The sequence below is a fragment of the Tursiops truncatus genome, chromosome 7, assembly GCF_011762595.2.
Source record: "Tursiops truncatus isolate mTurTru1 chromosome 7, mTurTru1.mat.Y, whole genome shotgun sequence".
Taxonomy (NCBI): Eukaryota; Metazoa; Chordata; class Mammalia; order Artiodactyla; family Delphinidae; genus Tursiops; species Tursiops truncatus.
Window position 1 is genome coordinate 38,305,970 of NC_047040.1, and position 24,964 is coordinate 38,330,933.

Sequence of the window (24,964 nt, forward strand, 5' to 3'; positions counted from 1 at the left end):
GAGAGGCCGCAATAGTGAGAGGCCCGCGCACTGCGATGAAGAGTAGCCCCCGCTTGCCATAACTAGAGAAATCCCTCAAAAAAAAAAAAAAAAAAGGTACAGATGAACCAGTTTGCAGGGCAGGAATAGAGACACAGATGTAGAGAACAAACATATAGACACCAAGGGGGGAAAGCAGCTGGGGGGGGGGTGGTAAAAAAAAAAAAAAGAATTCTTTTTTACACTTCAAAAAGTTAAACATCATCCTGAATAGGAAAATCTACCCAGACAGAGAGTAAATTAGTGGTTGGCAAACGCTAGGGGAAGGCGAGAATGGGGAATGACTGCTAGTGGGTACAGGGTTTCTTTTTGTCACGATGAAAATGTTCTGGCATTAGACAGTGGTACTGATTCCACAACTTTGTGAATGTACTATAAACCACTAAATTGTACACTTTAAACGTGAATTATATCTCAATAAACCCATTATTTTTGGGGGGGAAAAAATACCAACGTTCATAGCAGCATTATTTACAATAGCCAAGATATGGAATCAACCTAAGAGTCTATCAACAGATGACTGGATAAAGAAGATGTGAGAATATATATATATATTCTCTCTCTCTATATATATACACATATGTGCATGTATATATATACACACACACAGATATATATATATATATATATATATATATATATATATATAGAGAGAGAGAGAGAGAGAGAGAGAGAGAGAGAGGATATTATTCAGCCATAAAAAGGAATGAAATCTTGCCATTTGCAACAACATGGATGGACCTGAAAGGTATTGTACTTAGTGAAATAAGTCAGACAAAGAAAGACAAATATTATATGTTAACACTTATATGTGGAATCTAAAGAATAAAACAAAGCAATGAAAATAACAAAACAGAGACAGACCCACAGAAATAGAGAATAAACTACTGGTTATCAGTGGGGGGAAGGAAGGTGGGAGGGGCAAAACAGGGGTAGGGGATTAAGAGGTACAAACTACTATGTATAAAATAAATAAGCTACAAGGACTGATTGTTCAGTACAGGGAATATAGCCAATATTTTATAATAACTTTAAATGGAATATGATCTATAAAGTATTGAGACACTCTGTTGTACACCTGAAACTAATGTAATACTGTAAATCATCTATACTTCAATAAAGAGAGAGAGAACATAGGCTTTCTACATTGGCAGCAAATGACCATGCATAAAATAATTATAATAAAGTTTTATACTGTCACAGAATGAGCCTTGGCTTCACAATTTTAGGTTTCAGTATTATATTATAGGTGTGTAGATAGAAGTCACCTGGATTTGAATGAGGGACCAAACTTAGGGAGGCTTAAAAACTTGTCCAAAGTTATAGAATTAGTAAATGACAGAGCTAAGTCCTCTCAAAATCCAGCAAAATTTAGCTTGACAACTGGCATTAAAAAATTAGAAAACAAAAATCAAAAAATGAAATCTCATACCTGTAGTCTTCCCTTTTCATAGGCCAGTTTATTTTTACTCTCAGTAATTTTTCCCAAGACATTTTCCACCTGCTGTTGGGCAAGCTGATAAAGCAAACACAGGTATCAGTACCTCTAGGCATAGAATGAATAATCATTTTCTTTCTTAAACAAGTATTTATACCCTTACTATTTCTAAAGTAATGAATCCAGGATTCATATTTATTCGCTATTGCTACCTCTTAGTCTGTCTTTAGACAGCTGATCATAGTGTAATATGAAACATGTAGAGAGACTGCTAATGAAAATACGAGTGCCTTAGGACTCACAGTTGTTCTTTGTTTCCTAATTCTCTTTTTGCTATGTCAAGTATTCCCTTGTAGTTGCAACCTAAACCAGATGTGGGGTGGTTTTATCAGTGGTTGCAGATATGCAATTTGTGGATTATATGCGGTCGGCCCTCTGTATCCACAGGTTCCACATCCACTGGTTAAACCAACTGTGGATCAAAAATATTCAGGAAAAATAAATTTCCAGTAAGTTCCAAAAAGCAAAACTTGAATTTGCCATACATGGACAACTGACAACTATTTAAATAGCATTACATTGTGTTAGGTATTATAAGTAATCCAGAGATGATTTAAAGTGTATGGAAGGATGTGCATAGATTATATGCAAATATCACACCATTTTATATAAGGGACTTGAGCATCCACAGATTTTGGTATCTGGAGTGTCCTGGAACCAATCCCCCATAGTTACTGAAGGATGATTGTACTTATTTAAGACAATGGGAGCGACAAATGATCACAACCATTTGGTCAATAGCAGACACCTCAGTTACCATAGTAAAAGGCAGTAAAAAAAGAAAAAAACAAAAGAAATGTTTGTCGGAAACTCCAACATTGTTTGATCAAGTACTCAACACAATGTTATCTAGGACAAACATTACTGAAGTCTCTATATTTCATGAAATTACGTATTTAATCATTCAAACAGCCTTTAATAATGAGTTATTTTTTTTCCCTCAGACTTTGTCAGAGGAAGTAACTATAAAATAGTTTTCTCTTGATTAAATTTTGAACCTTACTGGTACTTCAGGAACACTATTAGTGACTGAATATAGAAGTTTTCACTTTCCATAATCAATTTCAGTGTTACATCTTAATAACAGGAAATACTGATATTTGCCATATGTCAAAATCATCTTCATAAGTCCATTGTAGGAATAATACACACACAAGCAGATGTGACTAAGAACACGAATTCTTAATCACATAGGCCAACCAACTGCACTATGGGTCATTTCCAGTAAATTTTAAGTTCAAAGTCTTAATAATGTTGGTAAATATCCTAAGTTGACATAATCACTATTTCTGCTTTACATTTGCTTAATTTGTGAATAACAGAACAAAAGGGCCTTTTCAGCATTTAAAGCCAAAGAATTTAGATTTTTGTTTTATATTCAACTTTGGGCTAGTCTGTAAAGATGAAACCATGTATATTGGGATATTAATTTACACAAGAGACACTCCTCACTATCTCCAACATTGTTACAGCTATTCTTTACTCATCTCTTTGTAGTGCACTTTATTTCATTTTAAATATTGTGAGTATTTTCCAAATAAAAGTAAAAACACATTCCAAACTAGATTACTGTATAACATATAACTCATTTCTTCCTCTGTTCAAAATATTTTCATGATAGCATATATTCTGTTAAGAGGTCACATTAATCTGGAGCATTGTTTTCTCCTTGGTAGTTGTCTTGGCTAGAAGAATTAAGCCATTTTAGACATTCTAGACTTGATAAAAACCTATGGAAAAATTATAAGTAGTGAGAGGAAGGCGGAAGATGGCGGAAGAGTAAGACGCGGAGATCACCTTCCTCCCCACAGATACACCAGAAATACATCTACACGTGGAACAACTCCTACAGAACACCTACTGAAGGCTGGCAGAAGACCTCAGACCTCCCAAAAGGCAAGAAACTCCCCACGTACCTGGGTAGGGCAAAAGAAAAAACAGAGACAAAAGAATAGGGACGGCACCTGCACCAGTGGGAGGGAGCTGTGAAGGAGGAAAAGTTTCCACACTCTAGGAAGCCCCTTCGCGGGCGGAGACTGCGGGAGGCGGAGGGGGGAGCTTCGAAGCCGCGGAGGAGTGCACAGCAATGGGTGCGGAGGGCAAAGCGGGGAGATTCCCGCACAGAGGATCGGTGCCGACCGGCACTCACCAGCCCGAGAGGCTTGTCTGCTCACCCGCCGGGGCGGGCGGGGCTGCGAGCTGAGGCCTGAGCGCAGGGAGAGGACTGGGGTTGGCGGCTTGAACATAGCCTGAAGGGGTTAGTGCACCACAGCTAGCCGGGAGGGAGTCCGGGGAAAAGCCTGCACCTGCAGAAGAGGCAGGAGACTTTTCCTTCCCTCTTTGTTTCCTGGGGCGTAAGGAGAGGGGTTTAAGAACGCTGCTTAAAGGAACTCCAGAGACGGGCGCGAGCCGCGGCTGAAAGCGCGGAATCCAGAGACGGGCGCGAGCCGCGGCTGAAAGCGCGGAATCCAGAGACGGGCGCAAGCCGCGGCTAAAAGCGCGGACCCCAGAGGCGGGCGGGAGACGTTAAGGCTGCTGCTGCCGCCACCGAGGGGCCTGTGTGCGAGCACAGGTCACTCTCCACACCCCTCTTCCGCGGAGCCTGTGCAGCCCGCCACTGCCGGGTTCCCGGGATCCAGGGACAACTTCCCCGGGAGAGCGCACAGCGCGCCTCAGGCTGGTGCAAAGTCACGCCAGCCTTTGCCACCGCAGGCCCGCCCCGCACTCTGTGCCCCTCCGTCCCCGCCGGCCTGAGTGCGCCAGAGCCCCGAATCAGCGGCTCTTTTAACCCCATCCTGTCTGAGCAAAAAACAGACGCCCTCCAGCGATCTACACGCAGTGGCAGGGCCAAATCCAAAGCTTAGCCCTGGGAGCTGTGAGAACAAAGAAGACAAAGGGAAATCTCTCCCAGCAGCCTCAGAAGCAGCGGATTAAAGCTCCACAATCAACTTGATGTACCCTGCATCTGTGGAATACCTGAATAGACAACCAATCATCCCAAATTAAGGAAGTGGACTTTAGGAGCAAGATCTATGATTTTTTCCCCTTTCCTCTTTTTGTGAATGTGTATGTGTATGCTTCTGTGTGAGATCTTGTCTGTATAGTCTTGCTTCCACCATTTGTCCTAGGGTCTATCCGTCCATGTTTTTTTTTTAATTTTTTTTTCTTAATAATTAATTTTAATAACCTTATTATACTTTACCTTCGTTCTTTCTTTCTTTCTTTCCGTCCTTCCTTCCCTCCTTTAGACAACGAATCATCCCAAATTGAGGAGGTGGTCTCTGACAGCAAGATTTAGGATTTTTCCCCATTTACCTCTTTTAGTGAGGGTGTATGTGTATGCTTCTGTGTAAGATTTTGTCTGTATAGCTTTGCTTCCACATTTGTCCTAAGGTTCTTTCCGTCCCCTTTTTTTTTTTTCTAAATAAGAATTTTTTTAATTCAATAACTTTATTATACTTTATTTTATTTTTACTGTATCTTCTGTCTTTTTTCCTTCTTTCCCTCCTTCCTTCCTTCCTCCCTCCCTCCCTCCCTCCTTTCTTTCCTTCTTGCCTTGTTTCCTTCTTTGCTTCTTTCTTTCTTTCTTCCTTCCTTCCTACCCTCCTTTCCTTCTTTCTTTCCTCATACTTCTACTAATTCCCTCTACTCTTTCTCCCTTTTATCCTGAGCCTGTGGATGAAAAGCTTTTGGTGCTCCAGCCAGGAGGCAGGGCTCTGCCTCTGAGGTAGGACAGCCAACTTCAGGACACTGATCAACAAGAGACCTCCCAGCTCCACATAATATCAAACGGCGAAAATCTCCCAGAGACCTCCATCTTAACACCAGCACCCAGCTTCACTCAACGACCAGCAAGCCACAGTGCTGGAAAACCTATGCCAAACAACTAGCAAAACAGGAACACAACCCGACCCATTAGCAGAGAGGCTGCCTAAAATCATAATAAGGCCACAGACACCCCCAAACACACCACCAGACGTGAACCTGCCCACTAGAGAGACAAGATCCAGCCTCATCCACCACAACACAGGCACTAGTCCCCTCCACCAGGAAGCCTACACAACCCACTGAACCAACCTTAGCCACTGGAGACAGACATCAAAAACAGGAGGAACTACAAACCTGCAGCCTGCAAAAGGAGACCCCAAACACAGTAAGATAAGCAAAATGAGAAGACAGAAAAACACACAGCAGATAAAGGAGCAAGATAAAAATGCACCAGACCTAACAAATGAAGAGGAAATAGGCAGTCTACCTGAAAGAGAATTCAGAATAATGATAGTAAGGTTGATCCGAAATCTTGGAGATAGAATGGACAATAGATTGGACAAAATGCAAGAATCAGTTAACAAGGACCTAGAAGAACTAAAGATGAAACAAGCAACGATGAACAACACAATAAATGAAATTAAAAGTACTCTAGATGGGATCAATAGCAGAATAACTGAGGCAGAAGAACGGATAAGTGACCTGGAAGATAAAATAGTGGAAATAACCACTGCAGAGCAGAATAAAGAAAAAAGAATGAAAAGAACTGAGGACAGTCTCAGAGACCTCTGGGACAACATTAAACGCACCAACATTCGAATTATAGGGGTTCCAGAAGAAGAAGAGAAAAAGAAAGGGACTGAGAAAATATTTGAAGAGATTATAGTTGAAAACTTCCCTAATATGGGAAAGGAAATAGTTAATCAAGTGCAGGAAGCATAGAGAGTCCCATACAAGATAAATACAAGGAGAAATACGCCAAGACACATATTAATCAAACTGTCAAAAATTAAATACAAAGAAAGCATATTAAAAGCAGCAAGGGAAAAACAACAAATAACACATAAGGGAATCCCCATAAGGTTAACAGCTGATCTCTCAGCAGAAACCCTACAAGCCAGAAGGGAGTGGCAGGACATACTGAAAGTGATGAAGGAGAAAAACATGCAGCCAAGACTACTCTACCCAGCAAGGATCTCATTCAGATTTGATGGAGAAATTAAAACCTTTACAGACACGCAAAAGCTGAGAGAGTTCAGCACCACCAAACCAGCTTTACAACAAATGCTAAAGGATCTTCTCTAGGCAAGAAACACAAGAGAAGGAAAAGACCTATAATAACGAACCCAAAACAATTTAGAAAATGGGAATAGGAACATACATATCGATAATTACCTTAAATGTAAATGGACTAAATGCTCCCACCAAAAGACACAGATTAGCTGAATGGATACAAAAACAAGACCCTTATATATGCTGTCTACAAGAGACCCACTTCAGACCTAGAGACACATACAGACTGAAAGTAAGGGGATGGAAAAAGATATTCCATGCAAATGGAAGCCAAAAGAAAGCTGGAGTAGCAATTCTCATATCAGACAAAATAGACTTTAAAATAAGGACTATTAAAAGAGACAAAGAAGGATACTACATAATGATCAAGGGATCGATCCAAGAAGAAGATATAACAATTGTAAATATTTATGCACCCAACATAGGAGCACCTCAATACATAAGGCAAATACTAACAGCCATAAAAGGGGAAATCGACAGTAACACATTCATAGTAGGGGACTTAAACACCCCACTTTCACCCATGGACAGATCATCCAAAATGAAAATAAATAAGGAAACACAAGCTTTAAATGATACATTAAACAAGATGGACTTAATTGATATTTATAGGACACTCCATCCAAAAACAACAGAATACACATTTTTCTCAAGTGCTCATGGAACATTCTCCAGGATAGATCATATCTTAGGTCACAAATCAAGCCTTGGTAAATTTAAGAAAATTGAAATTGTATCAAGTATCTTTTCTGACCACAACGCCATGAGACTAGATATCAATTACAGGAAAAGATCTGTAAAAAATACAAACACATGGAGGCTAAACAATACACTACTTAATAATGAAGAGATCATTGAAGAAATCAAAGAGGAAATCAAAAAATACCTAGAAACAAATGACAATGGAGACACAACGACCCAAAACCTGTGGGATGCAGCAAAAGCAGTTCTAAGGGGGAAGTTTATAGCAATACAAGCCCACCTTAAGAAGCAGGAAACATCTCGAATAAACAACCTAACCTTGCACCTCAAGCAATTAGAGAAAGAAGAACAAAAAAACCCCAAAGCTAGCAGAAGGAAAGAAATCATAAAAATCAGATCAGAAATAAATGAAAAAGAAATGAAGGAAACAATAGCAAAGATCAATAAAACTAAAAGCTGGTTCTTTGAGAAGATAAACAAAATAGATAAACCACTAGCCAGACTCATCAAGAAAAAAAGGGAGAAGACTCAAATCAATAGAATTAGAAATGAAAAAGGAGAGGTAACAACTGACACTGCAGAGATAAAAGAGATCATGAGAGATTACTACAAGCAACTCTATGCCAATAAAATGGACAATCTGGAAGAAATGGACAAATTCTTAGAAATGCACAACCTGCCAAGACTGAATCAGGAAGAAATAGAAAATATGAACAGACCAATCACAAGCACTGAAATTGAAACTGTGATTAAAAATCTTCCAACAAACAAAAGCCCAGGACCAGATGGCTTCACAGGCGAATTCTATCAAACATTTAGAGAAGAGCTAACACCTATCCTTCTCAAACTCTTCCAAAATATAGCAGAGGGAGGACCACTCCCTAACTCCTTCTACGAGGCCACCATCACCTTGATACCAAAACCAGACAAGGATGTCACAAAGAAAGAAAACTACAGGCCAATATCACTGATGAACATAGATGCAAAAATCCTCAACAAAATACTAGCAAACAGAATCCAACAGCACATTAAAAGGATCATACACCATGATCAAGTGGGGTTTATTCCAGGAATGCAAGGATTCTTCAATATACGCAAATCTATCAATGTGATAAACCATATTAACAAATTGAAGGAGAAAAACCATATGATCATCTCAATAGATGCAGAGAAAGCTTTTGACAAAATTCAACACCCATTTATGATAAAAACCCTGCAGAAAGTAGGCATAGAGGGAACTTTCCTCAACATAATAAAGGCCATATATGACAAGCCCACAGCAAACATCCTCCTCAATGGTGAAAAACTGAAAGCATTTCCACTAAGATCAGGAACAAGACAAGGTTGCCCACTCTCACCACTATTATTCAACATTGTTTTGGAAGTTTTAGCCACAGCAATCAGAGAAGAAAAGGAAATAAAAGGAATCCAAATTGGAAAAGAAGAAGTAAAGCTGTCACTGTTTGCAGATGACATGATCCTATACATAGAGAACCCTAAAGATGCTACCAGAAAACTACTAGAGCTAATCAATGAATTTGGTAAAGTGGCAGGATACAAAATTAATGCACAGAAATCTCTGGCATTCCTATATACTAATGATGAAAAATCTGAAAGTGAAATCAAGAAAACACTCCCATTTACCATTGCAACAAAAAGAATAAAATATCTAGGAATAAACTTACCTAAGGAGACAAAAGACCTGTATGCAGAAAATTATAAGATACTGATGAAAGAAATTAAAGATGATATAAATAGATGGAGAGATATACCATGTTCTTGGATTGGAAGAATCAACATTGTGAAAATGACTCTACTACCCAAAGCAATCTATAGATTCAATGCAATCCCTATCAAACTACCACTGGCATTTTTCACAGAACTAGAACAAAAAATTTCACAATTTGTATGGAAACACAAAAGACCCCGAATAGCCAAAGCAATCTTGAGAACGAAAGAAGGAACTGGAGGAATCAGGCTCCCTGACTTCAGACTATACTACAAAGCTACAGTCATCAAGACGGTATGGTACTGGCACAAAAACAGAAAGATAGATCAATGGAACAGGATAGAAAGCCCAGAGATAAACCCATGCACATATGGACACCTTATCTTTGATAAAGGTGGCAGTAATGTACAATGGAGAAAGGACAGCCTCTTCAATAAGTGGTGCTGGGAAAACTGGACAGGTACATGTAAAAGTATGAGATTAGATCACTCCCTAACACCATACACAAAAATAAGCTCAAAATGGATTAAAGACCTAAATGTAAGGCCAGAAACTATCAAACTCTTAGAGGAAAACATAGGCAGAACACTCTATGACATAAATCAAAGCAAGATCCTTTCTGACCCACCTCCTAGAGTAATGGAAATAAAAACAAAAATAAACAAATGGGACCTAATGAAACTTCAAAGCTTTTGCACAGCAAAGGAAACCATAAACAAGACCAAAAGACAACCCTCAGAATGGGAGAAAATTTTTGCAAATGAAGCAACCGACAAAGGATTAATCTCCAAAATTTACAAGCAGCTCATGCAGCTCAATAACAAGAAAACAAACAACCCAATCCAAAAATGGGCAGAAGACCTAAATAGACATTTCTCCAAAGAAGATATACAGACTGCCAACAAACACATGAAAGAATGCTCAACATCATTAATCATTAGAGAAATGCAAATCAAAACTACAATGAGATATCATCTCACACCAGTCAGAATGGCCATCATCAAAAAATCTAGAAACAATAAATGCTGGAGAGGGTGTGGAGAAAAGGGAACACTCTTGCACTGCTGGTGGGAATGTGAATTGGTTCAGCCACTATGGAGAACAGTATGGAGGTTCCTTAAAAAACTACAAATAGAACTACCATATGACCCAGCAATCCCACTACTGGGCATATACCCTGAGAAAACCAAAATTCAAAAAGAGTCATGTACCAAAATGTTCATTGCAGCTCTATTTACAATAGCCCGGAGATGGAAACAACCTAAGTGCCCGTCATCGGATGAATGGATGAAGAAGATGTGGCACATATATACAATGGAATATTACTCAGCCATAAAAAGAAACGAAATTGAGCTATTTGTAATGAGGTGGATAGACCTAGAGTCTGTCATACAGAGTGAAGTAAGTCAGAAAGAAAAAGACAAATACCGTATGCTAACACATATATATGGAATTTAAGAAAAAAATGTCATGAAGAACCTAGGGATAAAGCAGGAATAAAGACGCAGACCTCTTAGAGAACGGACTTGAGGTTATGGGGAGGGGGAAGGGTGAGCTGTGACAGGGCAAGAGAGAGTCATGGGCATATACATAGTTACAAACGCAGTAAGGTAGATAGCTAGTGGGAAGCAGCCGCATGGCACAGGGATATTGGCTCGGTGCTTTGTGACAGCCTGGAGGGGTGGGATGGGGAGGGTGGGAGGGAGGGAGACGCAACAGGGAAGACATATGGGAACATATGTTTATGTATGACTGATTCACTTTGTTATAAAGCAGAAACTAACACACCATTGTAAAGCAATTATACCCCAATAAAGATGTTAAAAAAAAAAAAAAAAAAAAAAAGGAAACCATAAACAAGACCAAAAGACAACCCTCAGAATGGGAGAAAATATTTGCAAATGAAGCAACCGACAAAGGATTAATCTCCAAAATTTACAAGCAGCTCATGCAGCTCAATAACAAGAAAACAAACAACCCAATCCAAAAATGGGCAGAAGACCTAAATAGACATTTCTCCAAAGAAGATATACAAACTGCCAACAAACACATGAAAGAATGCTCAACATCATTAATCATTAGAGAAATGCAAATCAAAACTACAATGAGATATCATCTCACACCAGTCAGAATGGCCATCATCAAAAAATCTAGAAACAATAAATGCTGGAGAGGGTGTGGAGAAAAGGGAACACTCTTGCACTGCTGGTGGGAATGTGAATTGGTTCAGCCACTATGGAGAACAATATGGAGGTTCCTTAAAAAACTACAAATAGAACTACCATATGACCCAGCAATCCCACTACTGGGCATATACCCTGAGAAAACCAAAATTCAAAAAGAGTCATGTACCAAAATGTTCATTGCAGCTCTATTTACAATAGCCCGGAGATGGAAACAACCTAAGTGCCCGTCATCGGATGAATGGATAAAGAAGATGTGGCACATATATACAATGGAATATTACTCAGCCATAAAAAGAAACGAAATTGAGCTATTTGTAATGAGGTGGATAGACCTAGAGTCTGTCATACAGAGTGAAGTAAGTCAGAAAGAGAAAGACAAATACCGTATGCTAACACATATATATGGAATTTAAGAAAAAAATGTCATGAAGAACCTAGGGGTAAAGCAGGAATAAAGACGCAGACCTCTTAGAGAACGGACTTGAGGTTATGGGGAGGCGGAAGGGTGAGCTGTGACAGGGCGAGAGAGAGTCATGGGCATATACACACTAACAAACGCAGTAAGGTAGATAGCTAGTGGGAAGCAGCCGCATGGCACAGGGATATTGGCTCGGTGCTTTGTGACAGCCTGGAGGGGTGGGATGGGGAGGGTGGGAGGGAGGGAGACGCAACAGGGAAGACATATGGGAACATATGTTTATGTATGACTGATTCACTTTGTTATAAAGTAGAAACTAACACACCATTGTAAAGCAATTATACCCCAATAAAGATGTTAAAAAAAAATTATAAGTAGTGATTAGTCCCACTGTAAAATTATGCACATTCATTTTAAAATTTATACCCAATATTAGCTCAGTGGGTAATTAACTATTATGGCTATCTAGGCATTTGTCCTATCAGATCAATATTTATTTCATACCTACTTATACATATTCATACTTCCGGTTTTTTAAAGTTTCACTTTTTCAAAAAAAGTTTTTTAAATAGATCTTTATTGGGGTATAATTGCTTCACAATACTGTGTTCGTTTCTGTGTTAGTACAACAAACTGAATCAGCCATATGCATACATATGTCCCCATACCCCCACCCTCTTGAGCCTCCCTCCCACCCTCCCTATTCCACCCCTCTAGGTCATCGCAAACCACCGAGCTGATCTCCCTGTGCTATGCTGCTGTTTTCCCACTAGCTATTTTACATTTGGTAGTGTATATATGTCGATGCTACTCTCACTTTGCCCCAGCTTCCCTCTCCCACCCTGTGTCCTCAAGTCCATTCTCTATGTCTGCATTTTTCTTTAAAGGAACTAATTTATTTATTTATTTATTTATTTATTTAGGCTGTGTTGGCTCTTCACTGCTGCGCGCGGGCTTTCTCTAGTTGCGCTGAGTGGGGGCCACTCTTCCTTGCGGTGCGCGGGCCTCTCATTGTGGTGGCCTCTCCCGTTGCAGAGCACAGGCTCCAGGCACGCAGGCCTCAGCAGCTGTGGCACACGGCCTCAGTAGTTGTGGCTTGCAGGCTCCAGAACAGGGCCCAGCTGCTCCGCGGCATGTGGGATCTTCCCAGACCAGAGCTCGAACCTGTGTTCCCCGCATTGGCAGGCAGATTCTCAACCACTGAGCCACCAGGGAAGTCCCTCTATGTCTACATCTTTATTCCTGTCTTGCAACTAGGTTCCTCAGTACCATTTTTCTTTTTTTTTTTAGATTCCATATATATGTGTTAGCATATGGTATTTGTCTTTCTCTTCCTGACTTACTTCACTCTGTATGACAGACGCTAGGTCCATTCACTTTTAATCGTTGTGTGTTGCTCCCACTAAAGCAAAGGAAAATATTTTTTTAAAGCATTCAGACCAATAAAGTATTGGTTTCAAAATAACCTAAGGAAAATGTAGACTGCTATCAATAAATAGGAGGCTAGTAATAATATATTATCATAACATTAGTCATCAATTTTCTGTCTGTGGAAGACATACAGTCCTCCTTTACCACAATATTTTTCATTTTGGAAACTATGATGTAAAATCATCCCATGAATGCAACATTTGGGATTATGTTTTGATCAAGCCTTCAGCGGAAAATATATCACAAGGATGGCCAATAATGCTACAAAAACAAAGCTACACCATAACCATAAAAGCTGAATTATTTGAAACTTAAAATTCAGTTCCAAGTCCTATAAATCAAAGTGCCCAATGTGTTGCAAAATGTAGGTATAGCTTACAAAAAGTCAAGAGCCAGATTTAACCAAAAATATGCTAGCTATTACAAATAAAAACACTCAAAAATAACTTTGCTTGCCTTCTTGGAATGTGGAAGGCTTTTTATTTTTTTAAATAACTTGGATAGTCTGGGTCTCTTATAAAATGTGTCCAAAATTTTTTCAAATAATGGCACTTTTTTCCTCAATAAAATTCCCTCTTTTAGGCAAAGGCATAAAGAATTCTATTACTCTTTCAAATACACTTTTAAAATAATTTCCCCTTTTTGCCACCAAAGAAAACACTAATGCACTGATAAGTGAAAACTAAGAAAAATCAAAATGTGATACTGTTTGACACAAAGTCACTTATTTAAATTTATGACAAACAAAAATAAATTGTTCCAGTTGCTAAAGGAAAGTAGATGGTAAGGCAGTAACTTAAATTACTGTTTTCAGATTATTTAAATAGGCCCTGTACTTAAGAAAATTGATGGAACACCAGAAATTAGAGGGAGACCACTTAAATGAGTGAATATCTCAGATTCTGAGTTGTGGAATGCAGAACTCAATGTAACCTTTGCTTAAATAATCTTGGCAATATACTATAAAGATTATTAATATACAGAGCAAAACAGAAACTGGAGTATCACCTGAGAAACAGCATACAAAGAAAAATGCTAATGGTTAGAATATACATTTTAACTCAAGCACAAAAACATCACTCCTTGGAAAAGCAGGAAGCTAACACAGAAAGAATTATCTTAAGATATGAAAGGTAGGTTGATAAGGATCAACAGTAAGCCACAAAGTGATTTCTAAAATAATTTTAAACATCTGGGTAAGCTCTAAAAGTTAGCAGAAGCTGTTAGAAGGATACATAAAACCAAGAGATAGTAGCATCTTGGTAAAGCTGTTTTATAAGTAGATTGTTAAGTAGGAATTTTATTCAAAATGTTTAACAACCAGTATGACATAGGCCCCCGCAAATGGAACCAACTCTGTCACCCTCACAAGTATACACTGACTGAATGCCACCCTAGTTTTGAGAAATACTACATTTAATACATTGTTTAATTTCAAGTCATTATAATCCTAGTTGTGTATGCAACTAATTCTACTTCTGTCTGGTGCTACCATTTGAAAATGTGTGTTTAAAATACAAATGAGAAGTGGGGCAAATAGTCATTTAACTTGAATCCAGGAATAATAACTTTTTCACTTTTGGATCTTGTCTCATTGCATTTCCCTGCATGACTGCCTGTGGTAACGGACTTAAATTACACCATCATTCATAGCAAACAGACTTGTGGTTGCCAAGGGGGAGGGGAGAATGGGGGAGGGAGGGAGTGGGAGTTTGGGGTTAGCAGATGCAAACTATTATATATAGAATATATAAACAACAAGGTCCTACTGTATAGCACAGGGAACTATATTCAATATCCTGTGATACACCACAGTGGAAAAGAATATTTAAAAATATAAAAGTATAACCGAATCACTTTGCTGTACAGCAAACATTAACACAACATTGTAAATCAACTATATTTCAATAAAAATTTTTAAAAATTACACAGTCATTAAAGTCTGAAATGGCAAACATAAACCTAAAATTAGGAAGTGTGAGAAAAAGAAGAAATGATATTTATACAAGTATACTGTATATGCTGGCCCTGTGAGGGGCACTTTACTCACAGTATGACATTTAATCCTCACAGCCTGGTAAGACAGACATGACCCTCTTTGTGCTCTACCGAATCAACATTTCTTAAACACCTATTATGTATTAGGAGCTATGGTAGGCAAGAGAGTATACAGATGAGTAACTACTCTTCTTGCATTAGAAGAGAGTGAAGGCAGATACATAAGCAGGTCAATTTCTAACTTAGTAGTTAGAAATGCAGTAACTATTTTGATATGGGTATGCACAGTAGAACCCCACAGTTAGGGGAGATCCCCTTGGCGCTGAAGGCCATAGAGGTTAAGAACTTGCCCAGGTCACACAGTAAATGGAGCCAAGTATTGTAACCAGGTCTGAATTTAAATCTGTGGTGTGGCATACACAACACACTCATATGTATATCTCTAAAAATCAGTAAGAGGTTATACTGGAGGGTAGTTTTTATTGAGAATTTCAAGTGTTAATTCTCAAAGAACAAAAATATACTGCCGGCATTGAATGGCAATAGGTTTAATAACGTTGCTCGGATTGAAAAAAGAAAAAAAAAAGTTCTTAACCTCTCAAGACTCATACAGCCAAGTGAAGCACTTCCAGGCAGGCTTGGTCAGAGAAGGTTCTATGCATAGACATATAAGCTGGAATTGAGGTATGGGATATCACTGGGAGACCTTAATCAAGAGGTGCTGTGGACAGGCAAGAATCAACATTGAGCAAATCACTTGCAAGACCCGTCAAAGTCACTAATAGGATAAGGCCACAGTCCTGCTCACTGGCAGTAGAGACATGAAAGAATCATGCAGACTGAGATATGGTCTTCCAGAGAGACCCAAACCAGGTGGGTGGATAAGCCCAGCTGAGGCCTGGCCAACAGGAAAGGACATGGATGAATCTTTAATCTTGGTGGAGGGAGGCATGGTTTGAGACAGTACCAGGAATTAGAGCTAATGCACCTTGCTGCTCTGATAGGAACTTATAAGCTTTCTTCTGAGACAGACAGTTGAGATACTAGGAATTCAATAAACGTTAGCAATGCTCTATGTGCTTTACATGTATTAACTTACTTAACCTCAACAACCTCCTAATAGTAGTATGATTATCCCCATTTTGACAGATTAAGAAACTCAGGCTCCGAGAGGTTAAGGATCACACCCAAGGTCACAGCCAAAATTGAAACATAGATAGTCTGGCTCTAAAGCCACAAAAATTTAAGAGTATTTATACATATATTTTTAATTTTTATTTATTTATTTTTGGCTGTATGGGGTCTTCGTTGCTACACACGGGCTTTCTCTAGTTGCAGTGAGCGGGGGCTACTCTTCATCGGGGTGCGTGAGCTTCTCACTGCGGTGGCTTCTCTTTGTTGCAGAGCACAGGCTCTAGGCATGTGGGCTTCAGTAGTTGTGGCAAGAGGGCTCAGCAGTTGTGGCTCGCGGGCTCTAGAACGCAGGCTCAGTAGTTGTGGCGCACGGGCTTAGTTGCTCTGTGGCATGTGGGATCTTCCTGGACCAGGGCTCGAACCCGTGTCTCCTGCATTGGCAGGCAGATTCTTAACCACTGCACCACCAGGGAAGTCCCAGGATTTAGATTTAGTCTCTGTAATTTTTTATAGTTGAAGTAATGAGCAGCTTATGACAGAGTTTGAAAGAATTTAGTTCCGATTAAGGCAGACTTCACATCAGCGCCTTCTTTGAAATTTTGAAAGATGATTTGCATGTTATAGAAGCAATGGCTAATTCTTTCTCAAGTATTCAGAAGCACATGGGAAACTTATTAGCTGTTTAACATAACAATCATCTCTTTAAATCTCCTTCACCTGGAGATGTTTTAAGAATCCTACCGTTTATTTGTAATGGATTGACCTTGTCAAATAGCTTTTAGGAATCCAACTTACTATTGATTTCCTAATGGATGGAACTGTCAGAAAGAGAAAAAAAATACAAGTTTGTTCCTCACAATTTATGGAAAAGAAAATATTTTAAAACGTTAGAAATATTGGTGCTTTTCAGCATTATAGATCCTCTGTGTAGGCAGACATTTAAAGGCTGTCTTAAACTCTTGTTTTCCTAAATCCTCTATTGTCTGAATACCATAGGGCTCTCTGACATATTTAGCCTGCATTATTCAGACTTGTGATAATTATCAAAAAAAAAAAAAAAAGAAGGAAACCCATCTCCTGATTTCTGATTGTTTTTTAAAACTCACAGTCATTAATTGCTACTTTAGACTGACTTTTAATACCCCCAATGGTAATCAGAAGTTGCTTGCTCAAGTTCTAGGGAAGCAATTTGATCTGCCAGTTGCTTATTCTTTTCCTCTAGAGTCTGCAGGTTGCAGGTTAATGCATTTATGTCTACCTTTAGACGAAAAAAGAGAAAAGAATTCTATGCCAGATCCAAAAATATTATATTGTTTTTAAAATGACATTTTTAACTGTAAAATAAATGGCATCTTATGAATATGTTTCACTGCTTTTTAGTTGTCTTTAGCCGGAGAGTTATTACAAATTGCATAGTGTACATTTACTAGAAGTGAAAGTCCTTCTGGTACTTGGTACTTATTTATATATTAACTCAAGCATATAAATATAGATGCAAAAATACTCCAAAAAATATTAGCAAAATGAATCCAGCAATATATAAAAGGATAACAAATCAGGACTAAGTGTAGTTTATTCCAGTAATACAAGGCTTGTTCAACATTCAAAATTAATTACTATAATTCACCACATCAATAGGCTATACAAGAAAAACCATATGACCATCTCAATAGACACACACAGAAAAAGCATTTCACAAAATTCAAATTAATTTATGATAAAAACCCAGTAACCTAGAAATGAAAGGGAACCATCTCTATGTGATAAATTATGTCTGTAAAAACCTACAACTAGTATCAGTATTGGTGGAAGACTGAATGTTTTCCCCTAAGACTGGGAAAAAGGCAAGGATATCTGCTTTTACCATTCCTATTCAGTATCATACGGGAGGCCTTAGCTGGTGCAACAAGGTAAGAAAAAGTAATAAAAAGCATAGAAATTGGAAAGGGAGAAATAAAACTGTCTCTACTTACAACAGACATGATAGTCTACATAGGAAATCCCAAAGAATCTACAAAAGAAATCCTAGAATAAGTGAGTTTAGTAAGGTTGAAGGATACAAGGTCAAATCAATTGTATTTCTATATATTAGCAACAAACAATTGGAAACTGATATTTCTTAAAAGTTCCATTTATAACAGTACCAAAACCCATGAAATTCTTAGGTACAAATCTAAGAAAAAAATATGTCCAATATTTGACATGCTGAAAATTACAGTATGCTGACAAGATAAATCAAAAGCCTAAATAAAATGGTGAGACTTACTGTGTCCCTGTATTAGGAAGATACAATATTGATAAGATGTCAATTCTCTTTAATCCCAATTTAAATTGTGTGGGATAATTTACCAGTGTCCACCCTTTGGTGGGGTCTAGACTGTGAGGTTAAAAAAAAATGCCCTGTAAGAAATGCTAAAGGGAGCTCTTCAGGCTGAAATAAAAGGGGATTAGATAATAACTGGAATCCACATAAAGAAATAAAGGGTACCAGAAAATGTAGCAACATAGGTACATGTAGAAGACATATAAATATGTAGTTTTTGTTTGTAACTCTGTTATGTATAAATCAAAAATATATAGTAAAAGAAAGGTTAAGGGAATTAAAATGGTGCACCAGAAATATCTACTTAACACAAAGGAAGGCAGTACTGGAGAAACAGAGGAACAAATATCACATAAAACATACAAAAAAATAGTAAAGTAGCAGATGTAAATCCTACCTTATGGGTAATTATGTTAAATATTAATGGATTAAACACTCCAACTAAGAAGCAGAGACAGGCAGAATAAATTTTTTTAAAGACCCAACTGTATGCTGTTTATAAGAGACACACTTTAGATCCAAAGACACAAATGGGTTGAAAATAAAAGGATGGAAAAAGATATATGATGTAAACAGTAATCTGAAAAGAGCTGGAGTGGCTACACTAACATGAGACAAAGTAGATATTAAGACAAAAATCTGTGAGATAAAGAAGGACATTATATACTGAAAAAAGGATCAACCCATTAAAAAGATAACATTTATAAATGCATTTGCATCTAACAACACAACCCCAATGAAGCAAAAACAATACAGCAATAACTGACAGAATTGAAGGGAGAAATAACAATTCAACACTAACAGTCAAAGACTTAATATCCCTCTTTCAATAATAGGTGGAACAGTTAGATGATCAATGAAGAAACAACTGATGACTTGAACAACACTATAAAGCAACTGGACCTAACAGACATCTTTAGAACACTCCTCCAAACAATAATAGAATACACATTTTTCTCAAGTGCACATGAAGCATGCTCTAGGATATACCACATGTTAAACCATAAAACAACTCTCAATAAATTTGAAAGGACTGAAATTATATAAAGTATGTTCTCCAGCAACAATGAAATAAAATTAAATGAATAAAAGAAGGAAATTTGGAAAATTCACATATATGGGGAAATTCAACAACATATTTCTAAATAACCAATGGGTCAAAGAGGAAATTACAAAGGAAATTAAAGAATATTTTGAGATGAATGAAAATGAACATATAACATGATAAACAAAATGTATGGTATGCAGCTAAGGTGGTGCTTAGAGGGCAATCTGTAGCTGTATAAACTTATATTTAAAAAAAGAGAAATATCTCATATCAATAACCTAAGCATCCATCTTAAGAACCTAGAAAAAGGGGCTTCCCTGGTGGCGCAGTGGTTGAGAGTCCGCCTGCCGATGCAAGGGACATGGGTTCGTGCCCTGGTCCGGGAAGGTCCCACATGCCGCGGAGCGGCTGGGCCCTTGAGCCATGGCCGCTGAGCCTACGCGTCTGGAGCCTGTGCTCCGCAACGGGAGAGGCCACAACAGTGAGAGGCCCGTGTACCGAAAAAAAAAAAAAAAAAAAAAAAGAACCTAGAAAAAGAAAAGCAAACTCAAAGCAAGCAAAAGGAAGAAAATAATAAGGATTATAGCAGAAATAAAACAGGCTAGAAAAACAATAGAGAAAATCAGTAAAACCAGAAGTTAGTTCTTTGACAAGATCAACAAAACTGACAAACCACTGTGGTATTAACCAAGAAAAAAAAATAAAGAATACACAAATTGCTAAAATTAGAAATGAAAGAAGAGACATTATATTGAACTTCCAGAAATAAAAAAGGGGCTACTATGAACAACTGCATGCCAATAAATTACATAGCCTAGATGAAATGGACGAATTCCTAGAAAGACCCAAATGACTGAAACTCAAAAAAAAAAAACACGTAGAAATATGAATTGAACTATAACAAATAAAGAGACTGGATCAATAATAATAATAATTAAAAACAAAACACTCCCCACAAAGAAAAACCTAGAACCAGACGGTTTCACTGTTGAATTCTACGAAACACTGAAAGAATTAACACCAATCCCTCACAAAGTCTTCTCAAAATAGAAGGAGAGGGAACACTATCAAATCATTTTAAGAGGCCAGTATTATTGAATACCCTGATACCAAAACCAAAGACGTCACAAGAAAAAAACCCAAAAAAACTATGGGATAACCCTTATTAATATAGATTTTTAAATCCTCAGCAAAATAATAGCAAGCCAAATCAAACAACATATGAAAAGGTTTATACACCATGATCAAGTGAAATTTATCTCCCAAAGGAAAACTTGGTTCAACATTTGAAATCAATCAATGTAATACACCTTAGTAATAGAATAAAGGACAAAATCCACAAGATTATTCCAACAGATATAGAAAAAGCAACTGAACAAGTTCAACGTATTTTCATGATAAAAATTCCCAACAAACTAGGAATAGAAGGGAATTTCCTCATCCTGATCATGGGCATTTAGGAAAAGCACACAGCTAACATCATACTTAATGGTGCCAAACTGAAAGCTAACCCTCTAAACTCAGGAACAAAACAAGGATGTCTGCTCTCATCACTTCTATTCAACCTCTCATGGCTGGAGGTTCTAGCCAAAGCAATTACACAAGAAAAAGAAACAAATGGCAACAAATTGGAAAGGAAAAATAAAACTATCTCCATTTGCAAATGGCACAATCTTATATAGAGAAAATATATACTCTATTGTTAAGATCACAATACTCTCCAAATTGATCTACAGGATCAATACAAACCCTATCAAAATTCCAGCTCCTCTTTTTTTGCAGAAATGGGAAATCTGATCCTGAAATTCATATAGAAATGCAAGGATCCAGAATAGCCAGAACAATCTCAAAAAAAAATAAAGTTGGAGGACTCACACATCTCAGTTTTAAAACTTATTACAAAGCTACAGTAATCAAGACCATGTGGTACTGGCATATGTACGGTCATATATACCAATGCAATGGAATTGAGAGTCCAGAAATAAGCCCATGCATCTATGGTTAACTAGATTTTGACAAGGGAGCCAAGATCATTCAATAGAAAGAACAGTCTTCCAACAAATCGTCCTGGGATAACTGGATATCCACAGGCAAAATAATGAAGTTAAACCTCTACCTCATACCATATATAAAATTTAACACAAAATGGATCAAAGATCAAAATGTAGTCTGTAAAACTATAAAATTTTTAGAATAAAAAATGGGTGCAGGATGACAGTTCCAAGATGGGGGAGTAGAAGGACATGAGCTCACTCCTTCATACAAAAACACCAAAATCACAACTAACTGCTGAACAACCATAGACAATAAAACACTAGAACCTACCTAAAGAGATACCCTACATCCAAAGACAAAGAGGAAGCCACAACAAGATGGTAGGAGGGGCACAACTGCAATAAAATCAAATCCCATACCCACTGGGTGGGTGACCCACAAACTAGAAAGTAATTATACCTGAAAAGTTCTCCCACAGGACTGAAAGTCCAGAGCCCCATGTCAGCCTTCCCAGCGTGGGGGCCTGGTAAGAGGAGGAGGAGCCCCCAGAGAATCTGGTTTTGAAGGCCAGCGGGGTTTGATCGCAGGAATTCCACAGGACTGGGGAAACAGAAGCTCCACTCTTGGAGGGCACAGACAAGGTCTCATGTGCACCAGGACCCAGGGAAAAAAAGCAGTGACCTCATAAGAGACTGGGCCAGACCTACCTGCTAGTATTGGAGGGTCTCCTGGAGAGGCAGGGGAGGAGATGTGGCTCACTGCAGGTACAAAGACACTGGCAGCAGTAGTTGTGGGGAGTAATCATTAGCATGAGCACTCCTGGAGGGAGGCTGCCATTTCCTCCCAATGACCTAGCCCCACTCAACAGTCTGTAGGCTCCAGTGCTGGGATGCCTCAGGCCAAACAACGAACAGGGCGGGAATACAGTCCCACCCATCAGCAGACAGGCTGCTTAAAGTCTTCCTGAGCATGGCCCTGCCCAGAGGGACAAGAACCAGCTCTACCCACCAGTGGGCAGGAAGCCTGCATAAGCCTCTTAGACAGCCTCATCCACCAGAGGGCAGACAGCAGAAGCAAGAAGAACTACAATCCTGCAGCTTGTGGAATGGAAACCGCAATCACAGAAAGTTAGACAAAATGAGACGGCAAAGGAATACGTCCCAGATGAAAGAACAAGATAAAACACCAGAAGAACAACTAAGTGAAGTGGAGATAGGCCATCTACCGGAAAAAGAATTCAGAGTAATGATATCGAAGATGTTCCAAGATCTCAGGAAAAGAATGGAGGCACAGACTGAGAAGATACAAGAAATGTTTAAAAAAGACATCGAAGAACTAAAGACCAAACAGAGATGTACAATACAATAACTGAAACGAAAAATACACTAGAAGGAATCAATAGCAGAATAACTGAGGCAGAAGAATGGATAAATGAGCTGGAAGACAGAATGGTGGAAATCACTGCCATGGAGCAGAATAAAGAAAAAAGAATGAAAAGAAATGAAGACAGTCTAAGAGACTTCTGGGACAACATTAAATGCACCAACATTCACATTATAGGCCTCCCAGAATGAAAACAGAGAGAGAAAGGACCTTTGAAAATATTTGAAGAGAGAACAGCTGAAAACTTCCCTAACATGGAAAAGGAAACAGTAACCCAAGTCCAGGAAGCAAAGAGACTCCCAGGTAGGATGAACCCAAGGAGGAATATGCCAGGACACACAGTAATCAAACTGACAAAAATTAAAGACAAAGAAAAGATATTAAAAGCAACAAGGGAAAAGCAACAAATAACATACAAAGGAATTCCCGTAAGGTTATCAAGTGATTTCTCAGCAGAAACTCTGCAGGCCAGAGGCAGTGGCAAGATATATTTAAAGTGATGAAAGGAAAGAACCTAAAACCAGGAATACTCTACCCAGCAAGGCTCTCATTCAGATTTGAAGGAGAAATCAAAAGCTTTATAGACAAGCAAAAGCCAAGAGAATTCAGCACCACCAGACCAGCTTTGCAACAAACGCTAAAGGAACTTCTCTAGGTGGAAAAGAAAAGGCCACAACTAGAAACAAGAAAATTATGAATGGAAAGCTCACCAGTAAAGGCAAACATACAGTTAATGTAGGAAATCATCTGCACACAAATATAATATCAAAACCAGTAACTGTGAGAAGAGGAGAGCACAAATGCAGGATATTGGAATTGCATTTGAAATTAAAAGACTAGTAACTTAAAGCAATCTTCTTTATATATAGGCTGCTATATCAAAAGCTCATGGGAACCATAAGCCGAAAATCTGCAATAGATACACACAAAAAAGAAAAAGGAATCGAAACACAACATTAAAGTTAGTCATCAAATCACAAAATAAGAGAACAAAAGAGGAAGGAAAGAAGAAAGATCTACAAAAACAAATCCAGGGAATTCCCTGGTGGCCCAGTGGTTAGGACTTGGCACTTTCACTGCCATGTCCCAAGTTCAATCCCTGGTCAGGGTACTAAGATTTCACAAAACAAGGGGTGCAGCCAAAAACACCCACAAAAAAACCAAAATCCAAAACAATTATGAAAATGGCAAGAGGAACACACATATTGATAATTACCTTAAATGTAAATGGAATAAATGCTCCAACCAAAAGACACGGAATGGCTGAATGGATACAAAAACAAGATCCGTATATATGTTGTCTATAAGAGACCCACCTCAGATCTAGGGACACAAACAGACTGAAAGTGAGAGGATGGAAAAAGATATTCCATGCAAATAGAAATCAAAAGAAAGCTGGGGTAGCCATAATCATATCAGACAAAATAGACTTTAAAATAAAGACTGTTACAAGAGATAAAGAAGGACACTACATAATGATCAAGAGATCGATCTAAGAAGAAGCTATAACAATTGAAAACATATATGTACCCAATATAGGAGCACTCCAATATATAAGGCAAATACTAACAGCCATAAAAAGAGAAATTGACAGTAATACAATAATAGTGGGGGACTTTAACACCCCACTTTCCTCCAAGAACAGATCATCCAGACAGAAAATCAATAAGGAAACAAAGGCCTTAAATGACACATTAGACCAGATGGACTTAACTGATATTTATAGAGCATTTCATTCAAAAGCAGCAGAGTACACATTCTTCTGAAGTGCACATGGAACATTCTCCAGGACTGATCACAAAGCGAGTCTTGGTAACTTTAAGGAAACTGAAATCATATCAAGCATTTTTTCCAACCACAATGCTATGAGATTAGAAATCAACTACAAGAAAAAACTGTAAAAAACACAAACATGTGGAGGCTAAACAATATGTTACTAAACAACCGATGGATCACTGAAGAAATCAAAGAGGAAATAAAACAATACTAACAGACAAATGAAAACCAAACCACAATGAT

The 24,964-nt window shown here is 38.3% G+C and overlaps 1 protein-coding gene across 7 annotated transcripts in view; it reads right to left on the bottom strand.

Annotated features, from left to right (window-relative positions):
• Positions 1–24,964, bottom strand: part of CCDC150 (coiled-coil domain containing 150) — a 92,565-nt gene that overhangs the window by 40,528 nt on the left and 27,073 nt on the right. For all 7 annotated transcript variants that reach the window (XM_033859924.2, XM_073807448.1, XM_073807450.1 and 4 more), the window contains one exon: positions 1,472–1,555. In XM_033859924.2, coding sequence (XP_033715815.1) covers positions 1,472–1,555 — 84 coding nt within the window. The remainder of the gene's footprint in view (positions 1–1,471; positions 1,556–24,964) is intronic.